General features: G+C 32.6%; 1 protein-coding gene across 1 annotated transcript in view; it reads left to right on the top strand.

Moving 5' to 3' along the window:
• Adamts20 (ADAM metallopeptidase with thrombospondin type 1 motif 20) overlaps positions 1–18,830 on the top strand; it is a 154,544-nt gene that overhangs the window by 43,997 nt on the left and 91,717 nt on the right. The window contains exons 8-12 of the mRNA XM_048802443.1: positions 4,290–4,395; positions 6,127–6,273; positions 8,832–8,973; positions 11,086–11,190; positions 17,366–17,511. Coding sequence (XP_048658400.1) covers positions 4,290–4,395; positions 6,127–6,273; positions 8,832–8,973; positions 11,086–11,190; positions 17,366–17,511 — 646 coding nt within the window. The remainder of the gene's footprint in view (positions 1–4,289; positions 4,396–6,126; positions 6,274–8,831; positions 8,974–11,085; positions 11,191–17,365; positions 17,512–18,830) is intronic.

The following is an 18,830-nucleotide window of genomic DNA, read 5'->3' as shown; positions in this document are numbered from 1 at the left end:
ATTCAGCATTTGTTTAAATATGTTCCCATGTTTACAAAATTTTCATAATTTCATCTTTCTTCTCAAATCTTGTTTCTGAAGTTGTTTTCCTTTTTTCCTCATTTATATTCTTTAAAATTATTCTTTAGTGATGATGTACTAGTGGCAAATTTTTTAAAATTTGAATGTTATTGGAAATGTCTTCAATATACTCTCAGTTTGAAAATATAGCTTTGTAGGTACCAATATTAGGTTGACAGTTATTTTCTTTCAGTATTTCTAATGTCATTGTTTTGTCATCTGGATTTTGCTATTGAGAATTGCAGCCTGTTTAGTTATAGATTCATCGATGAGCTGTTTTTTTTTTTTTAATAAGATCCTCTTCTTGTCTCAGATATAATGTAGTTTCATGAAAAATTTGCCTTAATATGGATAGATTTCTTTTTATTTATCCCATTTGGGAAATATTGTGATTTCAATATCTGCTGATCACTATCCTGCATCATTTCTGAAAATTGTCATTTGTTTTTCATTGTATTATTTCAAATTTTGTTATTTAATTCTATCTGTTCTTACCTTGGGTTTCAGATTACATCTGTGTTGAATTCTTATTCTTTTCTCCATACCTTCATTTCTTTATCTCTTCAAGCAGCTCTATATTCCATTTTACTCTCTCTCTCTCTCTCTCTCTCTCTGGTTGTATCTAATTAGATGTTTAACTAATCCTTCAAAAATCCTTCAAAATTTGTATTTTAACATAAATTTTAATTTAAAATATGCTGTTTAATTCTTAATTGCAATTTATTTGTTCATTTTTTACATTTTAAAACATTTTTTTCATATTTGTAATTGAATTTCATGTTTCCTTAAACATTTTATATGGAGTAATTTTATATTAGTCCCTGAAAACTCCCACATATGAAATTTTTCAGAGCCAGATATGTCATTTCTGCTCTCTCTTTGTTGACTTGTTTGTGTACATTGTGAGCTCACATTTACTTAATATTAACCCAGGGGATTGGGACATAGCCAGTTCAAAAAGTGTGTTTTCCTCAAGAGAGGATTTTGTAGGAATCCAAAGAATCTTCATTACTTGGGTCCTTGGATTAATTCAGGAAACTCAGGATTTAGATCCACCTTGAAGCTTCCTATAGCAAGCCCTCACTCTTTGAACCATATTGCTTTTATCAGTATTTACTACCACAGTAGCTTCTATTCTTAACTATTTATTGCTTACCATTTAGGATTTAGTTCAGAATAAGAATGTGTGTATATGTACGTATGCCTGCATTGCATAATTATTTCAGGGAGCAAGAGAGAGGGAGAATGTCTGTGTTTGGTTTCAGAGGTGAAGATTATATTTCTTAGTAAATCATGCAGCTCAGCATTCACTAAAAAATACTTGTACTTAAACATCTAATTTCTTTATGTTAGGTGATCCCTTAAAAACTCTCTTCTTACTCAGTTGTGGAATTAAATGTCTGATGCTCTTAAGTTTTATACAACTGAATTCCCCCCTCCCTACAATCTGTTCTCTGGATTAATTAGGTATATTTTATGAATCAATCATTTTATAAAAATCTCTCAGTTATATTTCTTATTATATCTGTGTCTTGTCAAATCTTTATTAAAGTTTATTAAACTTTATTAAGTTGTTAGGTGCTAGACATTCTGGACTATTCCTGTAGAAGTGGGTGGTCTTCAAGTCCTTATTTATGTTTTTTGTAGTTTTCAGGCACTCTATGCAAATAAACTATACTGCCATTTAGAAATAAAGACTATGAAAGTGAAAGCATATTATCCATTAAATCAGTAGTAATGATGATAGTTATAGCTACAATATCTGAATGCTTCCTATGTATCTTACATCATGTAAAGGGGTTTTATAATTTAATTTATTTAAGCTTCAGAGTAAACTATAAGGTCAATACTAGTATTATTCTTGTGTTATAGATGAGGATAAATAATTTACCCAAAGCTTTTCAGCTTATGTTAATTATTCATTTTATTTTCTCATCTAAAATATATCAAAAATAAATTCAGAGGTTATTGGTGATATGGTGAGTGTTGGTTAATAATTGCTAGGCTTCCTGGTGTATCTCCTTTGTATGTATTGTTGCCTTGACCCATGAGAATGTTTTACAAAATATGTCGAAAAATGTTTTCCATTCTTCAAGAGGACTGAATTAGATGTCTATGGAGTGTTTTCTTCTTCTAAACACATAGAAACTGTATCATGTTTGGGCCCAAGCTTACTTATTCTTCTCAAACACTTTTTAAAAAAAAACAGAATCTGCTTGAGTGTAACTAGACATGAGCCATTACCTGGCTGCCTGGTACCATAATACTAATCCTTCACTTCAGTGCTTCTTGGTGTTGACCATTTATAGGAGTGTTTGAGCCTGGTGTGTAGTCACATGTAATATATATCCTCACAAATCTGTTATGGACTAAAATGTTCAGTTTAGAATTTTATATTTTTAATCATGAAACAAAAAGTTTGGGTGATAATAGAGTTGATATTGTGTTCAAATATCTATACATCTCTGAAAATAAATATATTAAAATTGAGCTACTGGGCAGACCTTTAGAAATACTAACTAAGGCATGGGAACAGCAATATATCCATGAAGAAAACATGTTCCTATTGAATTTATTCTGACAACAACAACAACAAAAAAACACATAACATGGGAATTGGCTAAAAAGTTATACATGCAAGTATGAATTTTAGGATCTTAAGGACAATAGGAATTTCCTTATATTCTCTATAGAAGTTTGTCCAAGAATTAATTTAATTTCTTTCTTTCTTCCTTCCTTCCTTCCTTTCTACTTTCCTTTCTTCCTTTCCCTACTTATGGTCTTGATTCTAAATATGAAAAAAACCTTTTAGTAATAGGTTCAGAAAGAGGACAAATCTTTCCGTTTTTGGTTAATGAACTTGTTTGATTTTGACTTTTTTTCCAGTCCTTTTAGATTCCTTAATTTAATTTTCATTTCTCTAGTGTACAACAGAGCATTCTATTGTTTTAAATTGTTAGAAAATCTATCTAAAATGCTAGGAAGATGTTCATGTTTTTAACTTTTGTGAATCAAAGATTACCTTGAAAAAGGGAGCTAAAAGCACAGTAGCTAATACAAATCTACTCATTCTATATTAAGAAATTTCTAAATGCAGAAACTTTGTAATAAGAAATGCTAATCTTTTTTTTGTATTGTCTTGAGAAATGCTAATCTTTTATATGAAAAATCTTTTCTTTTGTGAAAGGAATCATAGGAGGGCATATAAATTGACAACTAAATATTGAATGATAGCATTAGTAAAGAATATAGTATTATGTAAATTGAAAAAAAATTGAAAAGCTAACTTGAATAATGATGGAATATGTATTATTCTAATGAATATTTATTTTGAATTTCTTATCTATGGTTTTAATCAATTTATTTATTTATTTAGAGGTTCTAGGGATTGAACCACTGAGCTCCATCCCCTGCCCTTTTAAATTTTATTTTGAGACATGATCTTCCTAAATTGCTGAGGGTAACCCCCAGAATTGCTGAGATTACAGGCATGTACCACTGTACTCAGCTTCTTATCTATATTACTTTTAGAGGACTCTATATAAACCATAATTATTGCTGCCTTTGGTATACAACCAATTCATACTATCTTGATCTTTCAACAGCATGTTTGAGTTGCCCACTAATTTTTATATAGGAGTGAGTAGATTCTGATATATAATAACAGTTTCTATTGCTGAAATGTTACAAAATTACTGAGTACTTACAATAATTCTTATATCATAATCATTTTATTTATTTCAACATATATTAAGTGGCAGGCACTATTTTAGCCACTTAACATTTTACTCATTTAATTATCAGGCAACAATTAAATATTTGTATGCTGTTTTAAATTTAAAAATTAAAAGCACTTTATATACTTGTAAAGTTCTGTGCTATTTTTTCTTCTCTTGTTAGTTTTTCTGTTACCAGTTAATATATTCATTACCTTTCCTACTGCCCACACAATACCAACTATATTTTTCTTTTCTTATATTTTAAAAAATTATATGATCACCCCATATTTTTTGGATTATTTCTTAAGTGAAAGAGTCCAATAATTTCCTAAGCTGCAGAAAAATCAATCCTTTGTTTAACTTTTAAAGAAAGTTTGATATTAACAGCTCACTCTGTACTCATTTCTAAGGAGTAATAACAATGGTTAAATGCTTTAAAATTTAGTTCTTATTTTATGATTTTGATGGTTATTTCCCATTTTGATGAAGTACAAATGTAAAATTTTTCAGGCTTAGCAGAATTAGGTACCCTGTGTGATCCCTTACGGAGCTGCTCTATTAGTGAAGAAAATGGACTTAGTGCCGCCTTTACTATAGCCCATGAACTTGGGCATGTGTAAGTACCTTCTATTCCCTCAGTAATGTGCCTTCTATTTGTCATTGTACAGAATACCTAAAACTCTATCTTCAATTGAGTAGTGAACACGTTTATTTCTTTATAAAATAATTTTTATCCTTGCAGTGCTACCTCTAGCTCTTTTGTGTTCTGTTAGGTCAAACAGACTGTATAAATCAACAGACTTAGCAAAGAACTAGAACTTGACAATTCTTTTATTTGATTTACTTTATTGGATTACATGACGAGCATTTCTTGCCTCTATTCCTTGTTACCCTATACATGACCAAGTATTGTCCAAATACCATCTTATGGGAAGGCCTGCAGGGGCTCCTGGTGCTGAGGAAATCGCACACAATTTCTTACTCTTATAGTTCAGAGTCTCAACAGTGGACATAGCCCATGGAAATTTCTATTTGTTAAAATATTTTTAAAGCCCCCCCCCCCAACACTCTATATTTTCTCATACAAATTTGTGATTCTGCTATCTATTCCTGCTTTACTAAAATTCTGCTGGGACTCTATGCTGTAAGAATGGAGGCCATGATTTCCCATGATGTCTTTTGAGCATCCGTTAAAAATCAGAAAGCCCTACAACTCATCCTCTGAAAAACAATTTCAACTGTACCCCCAGAGTATATCCTGAAGTTTCTTTTGTTACTTTGATAATAAGAAACTGAGGCTGAATTACCTCCTGTAGTTTTATCACATTTTTTTTCTGATTATTCCTCAAGATGTCATTAGAGCTTTTATGTAGAAAAATTTGAAATGGACATAATTTTTAGTTAACTAGCACCTTTTCAGTTCCCTTTTAGCATAGTTATGTCTTAGCCAGTTTTGTAAGTTTGTTGAAGAGAGCACCTACAGACTGTTGAAGTATTGCAGCAACAAGTAGGAAGTACCATTTGCTAGTCTCCAAAGCTGACAAGTCATAGAAGCCTTTCTCTCAAAGAGTGCTTAGAATTTCTTTTCTTCCTTAGAAACTTTAGGTGTCTAGAATATGGGTAAGTAGTTCAATTGAAACAGTGTTTTAAATACAAGTCTCAGCATGCAAAAACCTGAATTAGGCGATTTTGGTGATTCTTCTAAACTTGGGTTTCTACTTGAGTCTGTAAAAGAGTGTAGGACTTGTGGTTAACCTGCTTAATATTTAATATTTTTGCTATCACTGTGAAGTATTGGTTGTCCTTTGGAAATTTTTTATTATTCTAATTCAATCCATTTTACTTAATAATTGTAGAGCAGAAACAGTAGTTAGGTTGTTTCATATAATACAGATGAATAGTATAGAATGATTTGGAGTCAGGGATTAAAGAAGTCTTTTGGATACTGTATGAACATTCAAAGACCTAGAATGTTAATGGGGTATCGCCTTACCTAATATGTCCACATGTATCTCTAGGATATCCTTGTTGAAACCTGCAGGCATTTTTATGTGAATGCTATGCTTGTGTTGTGAGGAGGTGAGCCAGATTCCAAATATTTTTATTGTTTATACTCAGATGCCAAGTTGACAGTGCAGCTGATCACAGGTATAATCTAGTGCTTCTCAGAAATCCTGTGCTTCCAAACATGAAATTATACTGCCTTATGGAGTGATCAAGAGTGAAAAAAATCCAATATAATCAGATTAATATATTTCTTCATTATATTATAGTATAAATATGAGATATGTTACGAATGTTGTGTTTATTTTTGATAGTATTCTTTAATTCATGTTTTTATTTTTAGATTTAATGTTCCACATGATGATAGTTTTAAATGCAAAGAAATTGGAATTAAACATCAGTATCATGTAATGGCCCCAACTTTAAATTACCACACGAGTCCTTGGACCTGGTCAAAATGTAGTCAGAAATACATCACTGAATTCCTAGAGTAAGTCTGAATTTATATTTCTTTAGTTGAGTAATTGGTTATTTACTACTAGATTACGAGATATGAAAGGTGTATTCTTTAATTCATGTTTTTATTTTTAGATTTAATGTTCCACATGATGATAGTTTTAAATGCAAAGAAATTGGAATTAAACATCATTATCATGTAATGGCCCCAACTTTAAATTATGAAAAATTTGTTTTTCATTGTTTAGACTTAAGCTTACTTTCACTGCACAAATGGATATTTAAAAACAGAAAAGCATGTATATACATATAATTTCTCTCCTTTTAAAAAATATTTTTATTGTAGTTCATACCTACCTGTCATGTTTTTTATTTGAACTCTTTATTATGATGAAAACTCTAATTGGGAGAAACTTAATGGCAATCACAGCTTCCTTATGTGCTTTTGAGTTTTTCAGAAGTTATTAGTCATATTTTGGGAGGAGTTGAATGGCTGAAGTTTGGATGCTCCTAAAGAACAGAGAATAGTTCTAAAGTCAATTATGAGTTACACAGTTAATGTAGCTGTGAACACGCACAGAGACGTGGAGCCTCCAACTTTGCATACTCTTCTGGAGGCCCTTTCTAACTGAAGAGAGGAGGCAGATAAAGTTTTCTTACCTTCTCATTTACCTTCTGCCAATTTTCTCTACTTTCCACTTTTTTATTTTCATCTAAATGGTGTTTCTATCACTGAAACTTAACCAAATGCAAACCTAAGCTCTTTACAGAAAATCTTTTCTCATAAATGCATTGCTCCTTTATTTTTTCTACTGTTATATACAGTCTAATCACCAATTTAACAGTGTTAGTATTTTCTATAGCTACCTTTCTCTTGATGAAAACTATGGGAATTAGTTAACTTTGCTTTAGAATGTTCATAAGTATGACCTATAATTACAACCAGCAGAGAATCATTTATCTTTATATGGGAATTTAATTTAAAAGCCCAACATATAGTTTCTGATCTGTACATAGTTCATCTAGCTTTTTTCTATGATTAACTAATGTATTGATAAAAAATACCACTGAGTGTGCTTTTTTTTTCAGAAACGAATAATATTTTTATTCTCTTCAATGGAGATTTTATACATGTTCATTTTATTGAAAAATTAAAATGCCATTTTAGCCAGCGAAAGTTTCCAAAAATATTTCTTTTAATTATTATTACAGTGGAACGAATTATTGCTTTTAGCACAGTTGAAGTAGCTGAACATTTTCACAGAGTTTTCTATAGATTGGGCATTTCATAAAAAAAGGAGTGACATACATATTTCCCATGCTATTTACTGTTTTTCTAAGTAATTTAAATATATCATGTATAATCATGCATTCCTTAGTGATGGGGATACAGTTTGAGAAGTACCTCACTAAACAATTCATCATTGTGTCAACATCTTAGAACATGTTTTCTCAAACCTGTATGATGCAGGTCATTCACTAAATGTAACCTTGATGTAATCAAGAAACACAGTAAACAGAATATAATGTCAGGCTGTTGCTAGCATAACAGCAGAGTTTCACAGTAAATTTTATTATAAAGAGGAGTATACTAAAATAAAGATTGAAATGTGTAGTATAGTAAATACATAAAACCACTTATTATCAAGTATGGTATACTGAACATAGTTGCATGTTCTACACTTTTATACTACTGTCAGTGCAGTAGGTTTGTTCACACCAGCATCACCACAGACGTGTGAGTAATGTGTTACACTACAACATGATGACAGCTATGATGTCACTGGGCAACAGGAAGTTTTAAGCTCTCTTCTAATCTTAATGGCACCACTATCTCATAGGAGGCCCATCATTGCCTAAAACATTGTTATGTGGCATGTGACTATACTCTAATAGTAAATGACAAGACATTACCACTCTCAATTCAGAGATAAGGAGACCCAGGCTCAGGGAGATTAAGTATTCTAGGAAGTGGTGGCACCAAAATGTAAGCTCCCAAAGCCAGTGACCTTGACTGTGCTGTGCTCTCTCTCCTTGAGAAACATGAAACTTGGAGATAGCATGAGACTTTTTGAAATTCCTTTTTTGTTGGTTTAGAACTAAAACCGTGCTCTCAAATGATTTGAAAACTAATTTTTATTTTTTCCATATTTTGACAGTTTGGACATTATATTTAAGACATTACTACTGGATAGCAAAGTAGACCCAACTTTGTGATATAAATTATATTGCAATGAATTTATGTTTATTTCTTGTCATTAAATTTTTTTGTGTGTGGTATTGGGGATTGAACCCGGGGTCTTGTATATTGAAGCAAGTTCTCTACCCTGAGCTACATTCCCAGCCTATTTTTTTTTTTTATTTTTTATTTTTTAGTTTTGTATTGTGCAACTTGGGAATCAAGTGCAAACAATCATACTAAAAATTCCTTGTAAACTGTGAGGCTGTCTTATGCATGTTGACATGCATTGGTTTTTAAATTATGGAAAATATTCTTCTTGAAAGTGTAAGAACAACAGCAAATGTGATGAATGTGGTACTGAAATGTATCCACTTGCATTCACAACATGTTATTTTCTGTCATTGGTACAGCACTGGCCATGGAGAATGCCTTCTTGATAAACCGAATGGAAGAATATATGACCTGTCTTCACAACTGCCTGGGTTAATGTATGATGTAAACAAACAGTGTGAGCTTATGTTTGGTCCTGGATCACAAGTGTGTCCTTATTTGGTAAGAAAAATTCTGTCCCTTTGTTCAAGAACTACCGTAAAGTTATAGTTAGTATATATTTCAAAATTTATGTTTATTCTCTTGAATGGAAGAGAACAACTGTCTTTAAATCTCTGAAAAATCTGGAATTTGGAAGAAAGTGGGTAAAAATAAAAAACTAAAACTAGTTGAGTTCTTATTGTTTACCAGGTACTATGTGAGATACTTAAAATTTGTTAATTCTCACAGATTCCTGCGAAATACTCTCATTTAGAAATTTGAGCCCTAGAGTAGTAGTAAAATTTTAAAATTAAAAGTCTTCAAATATTTATTTTCAAATGATATTTTTGGGGGGTGAGGGGAAATGTAGATGTTTTGATATTCAGTTTTTTTTAAAGGCCTCAGGAATCTAACATATACTACATTTTCTTTTACATAGAGTCAAATACAGAAGAATTAAAGTTGTAACTTATTTTTCACTAAGCTGTTACTTTATCATTTACTTTGAGGATTTTAATATGGTATTTTCTTTTAGTTTCCATTAAAATAAATGATCCTAACACTTTTGTTACTGGATCTATAATTATGATTTTCTTTTACTTTATGGTAAATTTAGGAGGTAGTTTATTTATTTATTTATTTATTTTTAAAGAGACAGAGAGAGAGAATTTTTTAATATTTATTTTTTAGTTATTGGCGGACACAACATCTTTGTTTGTATGTGGTGCTGAGGATCGAACCTGGGCCGCACACATGCTAGGCGAGCGCGTTACCGCTTGAGCCACATCCCCAGCCCTAGGAGGTAGTTTATAATCAATATCACTGCTTTTGCAAATCCATGCCTCATTTTGCCAAGCAGAGTAGGCACTTTGCTTTCTTCATGCCTTTGCACAACTTTGCCAAATTGATTTTTGCTTTCCTAGATTGTGAGGCTCATTGGTCCAGAAATGCAGACTTATTTATTCATTTAAACACATACATACTGGTTGAGCATCCCTAATCCAAAAATTCTAAATCTGAAATGCCCCAAGTTTTTGAATATAGATGTCATACCCCAATCCAATCTCATATGTGTCCTAGTCAAAACACAAGTGCACTAAAAATAATGTAAAAGGGATTACCTTCATGCTATGTATATAAAGTGCATATGCAACAAATGAAGTTTTGTTTAGGCTTGGGTCCCATCCCCAATTTATCTTATTGTATATGTGCCAGTATTCCACAACCTGAAAATATACAAGATCTGAAGCACTTCTATTTCCAAGCATTTCAGATATGGGATTCTCGACTTATATTTTCAGTGTCCAGTTCAGGATCTGCAACAATAATGGCTGTCCCAAAATAAATGCTTATTGAATATTGAATGAATGCATGGATAAGTCAGTTAACAGTGAAAGTGGGGACATGCAAATCTCATTACACATAGGAATATAATTCCTAAAACCCTAAATTCATGATAAAAATATTAATAAGCCTTTAAACATTTACTGTGCAGGAGGAAAGATTTTCTTAATATTTCATTATAAAATATACATTGCTTCCTGATCTGATTTAGACTCTAGATAAACTTCAAGTTTAAATTCAGAAAAAGAAAGGAATTATTTTGAGTATATGCCCTATGGCCCTGCAGGGATTTTAATTTCTTGTGCAAACTTCAGAACCCTTTGTTCAAAAATTTAAAGTATGCATTATATTCACAAAATAGGAAACTTCAGTACATTATACAGCATTTTTATGCACATTATTCATACATTCCACCACTATATCAAAAAGGACTTTTTGGAAACTCATTATGAATAACATTTAGCAACAAAAAGTCCCTTTAGAAAAATATCTCGTCAAGAAAGAAAAATGTCTCATGTAAATTTTAATATTTATACTCCAGTTCGTTTCTCCCATTGTTCATCAATGAATAAAATTTAACCTTTCTTCAAAAGTAAATGTTGCCATTTTTTTGTGCTTAGAGGAAAAACAATGACTAGAACTTACTTTGTAAGGATGTTTGGTAACCATTTCCAGCTTTGACTTTGAAACTAGGAAATAGATAGGATCAACTTATGATATGCATTATACTGAATTGGTCTGGGTGATCATATGCTTACGCTTGATTGCCTGCCTTTGGTTTCTCTGCAGAGACAATGCCGGCGTCTCTGGTGCACAAGTGCAGAAGGAATTCACAAGGGCTGTCGCACTCAACACATGCCACTGGCAGATGGAACAAACTGTGGTCCTGGGATGGTAGGTTTTCTCAAAGGGTGAGTCTTGTATCAAGAGTTTATCCAAGGATGTGATTGCTCTGCATTTCAGCACTCTGTTCATTACTTGCTGTCAATTTTTGTTTAGCTGGTTGAATTAATGTTATTGCCATGTTTTTTGGATGTACACATTGTCGGCTGAATTGAATGTTCAATTTTACCCTTTTTTCAGCATGTAGCAGATGAATATTAAAGTTAGATTTAATCATCATATAATTACACAGACACACACATATAATAGTATTTTTATTAAAATTAATACAGACGTCAAGAACCTAACCTTTCAGCAAATCCCCCATATTTAAAGATGTTTCCATTACATACATTTTATACCCATAAAATTCAGTCAAGTATAATTGAATGTGTTAAGTGGTGTCTTCAAATCTTTGTGGTTTTACATGTATTAAAATACATTATGCCCCTAAAATAACTGCCTACCAAACTACTTGTTTACTATTCTAACATAACTCATGAAGTCATCTAAATCTGTCAATACAGTGTTGAATGATAAGTTTCAACATGATAAGGAAATGTTAGGTGGGGCTGATGTCAAATTGTGCTTTATGCTCCAAGATAAAGTCATGTTCTTTCAGATTTAGCAAAGAGTGTTGTCTATATTAGGTTTTGGTGTGGTAGTCTTTTCTGACTCCCTCATATAGACAAAACATTTCCTTGGCAATGAGTTGGTTAATGTTGCCCCTTTCTTACATTTACCTTGGACAAAGATTGAACGCTTTTCAAAACTAAAGTCCATTCAGTAGCTAAAAGTGCATCTTTCCCACCTGTTGCTTCATGGAAATGCTTGTACCAGCTATTGTTTTTCTTTGGAATCACTTTTCCACCAAAAGGCATGTGTTTCCTATGACTGTTGCTCACATCACAAATAACTGATTACTAAAGTTTTATTTGGAACTTCAGTAATTTATGTAGTAGCTGAAGTACTCATGGAAATGATGTAACACTCTAATTCTCATTTTATAATTTTAGGATCAAAGTTTTAATGGAATTTTTCAGTTTAACTAGCACTGAATCTTAAAATTTGATTTTTAATTGGTATGGTATTTTTATTTAGGGGGTGAGAATTATTTTAAATAACTTTATATTTTTTCCTCTCATTTCCTCTGTAAGTGACTTTTTGAGGGAAATGGTTGTATTTGTGAGAGTTACTGACTCTGAGGTTGAGCAGAGACAAAGACCTTTTAGAAGTGAGGATGTTGGGCTATTGATTATTGGACCACTAAATAAGAAATGTTCTCCAAGATGTTCACCTGATTCAATCTGGGATTGGACCTTATTCTGTTCCTTAGCAAACTTTCAGTTTACTGTATGTCATGAATCTTTAGGACTAATGTCGTGTGGCCAAAATGGGGATCTACTATTTATAGGTAATTTATTGGGTAGCCTAATTCAATTTGAGCATAAACATTATTTTTTGAAACAGAGGCATATGAGTACAATGCATAGATCTTATGTTTATGGTCTGATAGGTTTTAACAAATACAAATGCCAACATCCCAATCAAAATTAGAACTCCCTTAAAATTAGAACACTCCTATCACTCTGAAAAGTTCAGTCTCCCCTGTTTCTGGATAATTTCCTGTCTCTCCAAAGAAACCTCTTGTTTTGATTTCTATCTCTACAGATTAATTTGCCTGTTCTTGATCTTAGTGTAAGTGGAAACAGTGTAGATTTTGCGGGGAGGGTGGATCAGGCTTCTTTTGTTCAACATAATGTTTTGAGCTTCATCCGCATTCTTGGGTGCATCAGCACTTGTTCCTTTATACGGAAGTGAAATTCAGCTGTCCAAATGCACGTAATTTACCTACTCTCCTGTCTATAAGATTTGGATCCTTTCTGGCTTGGGGCTGTTATGAACAAAGCTTCTATGAGCATCTCTGTGCAAGTCTCCTTGTAGACATGTTTGTGTTTCTCTTGGGATAGACTTGCGTGTCATAGGATAAGCATGTGTTTAACTTCATAGGAAAGTGCCAAACCATTTTCCAAAGTATGTGCAACACTGCACTTATCTCAATGTAGAAAGTTTCAGTTGCTCTGCATTTCTTTCTAGATTTTGATATTGATAATCTTTTAAAAAAATTAGCCAATTTAATTAAGTACAAAATGAAACCTCATTGTGACTTTAATTGCATTACCCTGATTATTATGTATCTTGAGCATCATTCTATTTGCTTACTAGCCATTTGAATAGCCATTTGGATATTTCCCGTATGAGATCGAAAGGTGGGCATGGTTGGGATTCTAGGTCAAAGTGATGAGATAATGAGATGTATTTTAAAGCCAGTGAAGATTAAAAAACAGAGATGGCAGTTAGGTTGCAACATGTGGGGCATGACAGATATACATTCTCTTTATATATTTATTAAAAATAGTGAACCCTATATGTTATCTCTATTCAGTATTAAATGAACCTCTAATTGGTGGGACATTATAAATAAATAAATTGTGTCATAACATTTTCCTTTAGTTCCTTTATTTTGTGACTGTCTAAAAAATGAGTCTGTGTTAGATACTTTTGGTAGTAAAGCATTTTGTGTGAAGCCATTGTGAATCCATCTGAATATGAGTTAATAGTACTACATGATGAATAGTATTACCTATCTTTTTATGCTGTATTCTCTCTTTATATGTAATTATGTATGTATGTGTATTTGTATGTATGTGTGTATATGTTTGTATATATGTTATCTATAGATATTTATAGATATCTATATATAGAGAGAGAGACAGAGACAGAGACAGAGAGAGAACACACATGAGAACATGAGGATTATTTTAATTGTTTCTGGGAGATTCCCACAAAATGAACTTGTACATAATACAGTCTATTCTGATACTTTGTTTTTGTTTACCTCTAACAGCCTTATGCTATTAGGTAATTTGTTCTAATGGAAGGCACAAAGCAATTTTTTTTCTGCTGATAAAATTAAGAATAGGATTATTTCATTCAACAAAGATTTTTCAAGGGTGTTCTATGCCAGGTACTATTCTCAGTGCTAAAGATATATAAGCAAATAAAACAGATGCTCTCCCTGCTTTCCCAGAGTTTACATTCCAGGAACAAATTAGAAATATTATGAGTAATTAATATATAATAGTGCCATGAAACTCATCAATGCCATAGACAAGAGAAACAGAGCAGGAAGAAGACGGAAGTTTTCTAGTAGGAGAAGATAGATTGCAATGCAAAATCTAGTGGTCAAGGAAGAGCTTCATGAAGTTTGCCAAATGAGCTCTCTTAAAGAAGGTAAGGGGATTAGCTGTGAGGATATCTGGGATAATCAAGTTTCAAACAAAGAACAGCTCAACTGCTAATTCTAGAGAAACCTGGAGTGTTCAGTGCAGATCACAGAGCACCTCACCATTGGAGTAAAGTGAAGAGAGTGAGACTTGGAGGAACTAACTGGCGAAATATTATATAGCGCCTTGAAGACACTGTAAGAACTTAGTGTTTACATAAAGTAAAGTAATTGAAGGATTTGAGGAGAGTCATCATCTGATTTGACTTAATTAATTTAAAAACTGGTTTTAAAAAGGATCATTCTGGCAACCATGTTGAGGCTAAACAGTAGAGAAGAGGAGTGGAAGCAGGGTATCTATTGCAGTGACAGAGGTGATAGACACTGGTAGCTCAAGCCAGAGTGGGAGCAGCAAGGTTGAAGAAAGTTCAATTCTTGATGTATTTAAAAGTAACCAGAGCATTTGCTAATGTTTCTGATGTGGACAATTTGATGAGGAAGAAGAGGCAGGATGACTAGCTTTCTCACTGAACAACTTAGATCAATTCAGGAGAAGCAGGTTTTGATGGGGGAGAGGCAGGATTTTGATTTCCAGATTCCTTTTGAAATGTTTTTTAGAAAATCAATTAAACACGAGCAAGCAGCTTGTGTACAGATGCTATTGGTTCCAATATTAAGAGAACACAAAGACAAATTAAAAATAGCAGAAGATACTTGTGATGGATTCATTATTAAAAAAGAAAGAAAACCAAGCATATTCCAAGACTAAGGATGGTCCTGGACACCAAGAGGAAAGGAAGTATATCAAATAGGAAGAGTGATTAACTGAGTCACATATTGCTGGTAAATCAAAGAAGACAGAGAATGAAAACTGACTCTTGGTTATAGCAGTGCAAAGACATCCATGACCTACACCTGAGCAGGTTCATGCAGAAATAGGCCATGAAGGCCTATTTCATGAAGGCCATGAAAGCCTGGCTGGGGTGATGTTATGAGAACATAGGCAGAGAGCGTTAGTCAATAATAAGACTGGAGAACAGTACTGGAGCTGGTGAAGGAAGTGAGAGCTAAGAAAGATTTCGTTGTTGCTATTGTTTTGAAGTGTGTATGTTAATGGGAATGATCTAATGAAGTACTTCTCAAACTATCTGTAGTAAAAGATTGTATTTTTTTGTTCAAAATTTCTGGTTATTTATTAACTGGTACTTTTATATAAAATAAAAATTATTATAACTAGAAAGATAAAATGAAAAAGAGAAAATAGAAGTGTATTCCAAATTTCTCTGTGGAAAACAGTATGGCCTTTCTTGAAGAAATTAGAAATAGAGTCATTTTATAATCCAGGAATTCTACTTGTGGGACTAAATTCCCAAGAATTGAAAGCAGGATCTTGAAGGGATATTTGTACATCTGTATTCATCGCAGTATTATTAACAACAGCCAGAAGGTAGAAATAGCCCAAGAGTGCATGGATGGGGAGATGGGTAAATGAAATGCTATATATATACATATGGTATGATTTGAATGTGTGTTCCTCCAGAATTCATGTTGAAATTTAATTGCCAATGTAATAATATCGGGAATTAGAGCCTTGTACAAATGGGCTCATATATGGAAATTTACAAAGGAATGATATTCCATTCTAATAGTCCTTAAAAATGAAGGATGTTCTGACACATGCAACAACATGGTTCTTAGCAACATTATGCCAAGTGAAGTGAGCCTGTTGAGAAAGACATTCTATGTGATTCTCATTATAAGATGTGTCCAAAATAGTCAAATTCATAACAGTAAAAAGTAGAATGGTAACTACCAGGAGGCAAAAGGAGGGATAAATGGGAGTTGTCAATGGGTGTGGGGATTTACAAGATGAAAAAGTTCTGGAGAATGCTTGTACAGCATGGTGAATATACTTAATACTACTGAACTGTACACATAAAAATGGTTGTGATAGTAATTTTATGTGTATTTTAACACATTTAAAAAATAAATGCAAGCCAATTTTCAAATTATTTACTTCAATAAACAAACTTATTCTATTAGAATCTTATAAAAGTTTCAAAAGCAGGGCTGGGTAAATAGCTCAGTGGTAGAGCACTTGCATACCATGTGCAAGATTTAGGTTTGGTCTCCAGCATCATGTGCCTAAAAAAATGTTTCTAAACTCTCAGTTCTGTGCTTACCAAACTGGTAAAGACTGATTTCGGTGCATGGACACCTTGATTAGCTGTCACCAACCAATGATGATATAAGACAGATGGCAGGGAGAATTGCTAGAGTAATGTTTTAAGTAGTGAGAAGAGATGGGCATAAGGGCACAGGTGGAGGGATTGACTTCTTTTAGTATCATAGAGTTTTCATGTGCACAAATAGATGACAAAGAAGAGTATCTGGGTACAGATGCTGTTGGTTGGATAGAAGGAGTAGGAGGGAATTGTGGTCAGATTCTTCTCTAAGTTTCTGTTTTATCAATGAAAGTAAGAAGCAAGGTCATCTGAGAAGATGAATGAGATGTAGAAAGTTATCTAAAAGAGTGGGAAAGAGGATTGATATCTTGGAGTAAAATAATGAAACCGTGAACATATGCAGTATTAAACTAATATTTGTTACTTCTTTTTAAAAAACATCATTTTCCATTTTACTATGTTTTTTTTTTTCCAGTGAGCCTCTAAGTCTCAAAGGGAAGAGATTCTTTTTGCATTCCACAGATATTATGGTTACTTAGTAGACAGGAAATATTCATAAGTTGTTGTCAAATGTAATCCTATTTCTGAATTAATAGTGGTTTACTTTAAATTGTATATTGTCCTTCTATTAATCTTGATAATATTATTATAATAACTGTGATGTTCCAACTAGATATACATGAGTCATTTCTCTCTGTGTGTCTTATTTTTGTAGCACTGCCACCATGGGCTGTGTGTAAACAAAGAAATGGAGACACGACCTGTAGATGGTGAATGGGGACCATGGGGACCTTACAGTTCTTGTTCAAGAACATGTGGAGGTGGAATCAAAAGCACAGCCAGGCTCTGTAATCGTCCTGAGTATGTCTTTTTTATGTCACTGTAAATTAAGATTAACTCAAGGCACCAGAAAGTAAACACCAGTTTCATTCACTTCTAAAACTGGAGGTCAGTCTGTAAGTTTCTGAGATTCAGAAAACTTCTGGAATATTTTAACCATATTGCTATATATCTTTGTAGATTCAGACTTTTAAAAACATAAATAGATAAAATTTTATAATCGGAACTGATACAGAATCATTTTCTTCTTTTTTAAAATTTGTTTTCTGATTTGATATCAGTTAGGAAATATTTTTGAATATGAATGACAGTTACACTGGCATTTTCACATTTACTGTATTTCTAATGAAAAGTCCTGGATCCTTTCACTTAGTTTTGGCTCTTTTGGAGAAAATTTATAGTTTGGTTGGCAGTTTTTATTGTCTTATATAATTTTATGTGTCACATTTTCATTCTCTGCTCATGTTGTAGATGCATCATTGTATTTAGCGGAATAAGTAAACATATTCCCCCCTCATTGAAATATATAAAAGAGCTTAGAGAGCTCATAAAGATTTTTTAAAGGAAAGTTTCTGTTGTATATATGATATATAATTTGGCAATCAATGTGACATTCTTTCAATGTCTTATTAAAAGCATTTTAATGCAGAAATGTGACATACTCTAAATAAAATCTAAATTCATTTGAACTTTAGAATAGTTACATTATACTAAAAATATTTATATTCTAAAATTCTGAAGAGTTTTTATTTTCCAGCATTAAGTTGAAATAGAGAGGGATATAGATTGATACCATGAAACTCCTTGAACTGAGTGGGAAGAAGTATATACATGATGGAGATGCACATATACTTCCTTTTGAACATGCTGTCTTCCTTTTTTATTGTCTTTGGCTATTACATGTCTTTTTTTTCCCTCAGAAAGTAAAACATCCATTTTGATGTTTTACAAAAAAAGTTCATTATGAGGGTCTGGGGTTGTGGCTCAGTGGTAGAGCACTTGCCTAGCATGCGTGAGGCACTGGGTTCGATCCTCAGCACCACATTAAAAACAAAACAAAACAAAAAAACTAAATAAACAAAATAAAGGTATTGTGTCCATTTACAACTAAAAAAAAAGTCCATCAGTTTTTTTTAAATTAATTTGTTTATTCTAATTCGTTTATATGCATCATTAGTTTTTTGTTAGTTCTGCCTTCCAGGCCTCAGCATCCATGTGAAGGTAGATATTTTTATAGTTATTAGCCAGAGAATTGCTTAAAAATCCCCTTTACATACTTCCATTTAAAAACTTATGTTAGTGGAACATCAGTGGTTTTCCTGATCCTGGAAAAGAATGGA

The sequence above is a fragment of the Marmota marmota genome, unplaced genomic scaffold (genome assembly GCF_001458135.2).
Source record: "Marmota marmota marmota unplaced genomic scaffold, marMar, whole genome shotgun sequence".
Taxonomy (NCBI): domain Eukaryota; kingdom Metazoa; phylum Chordata; class Mammalia; order Rodentia; family Sciuridae; genus Marmota; species Marmota marmota.
Note: the sequence above shows the minus strand (reverse complement) of the source record. Positions and strands in the feature narration are given on the sequence as shown.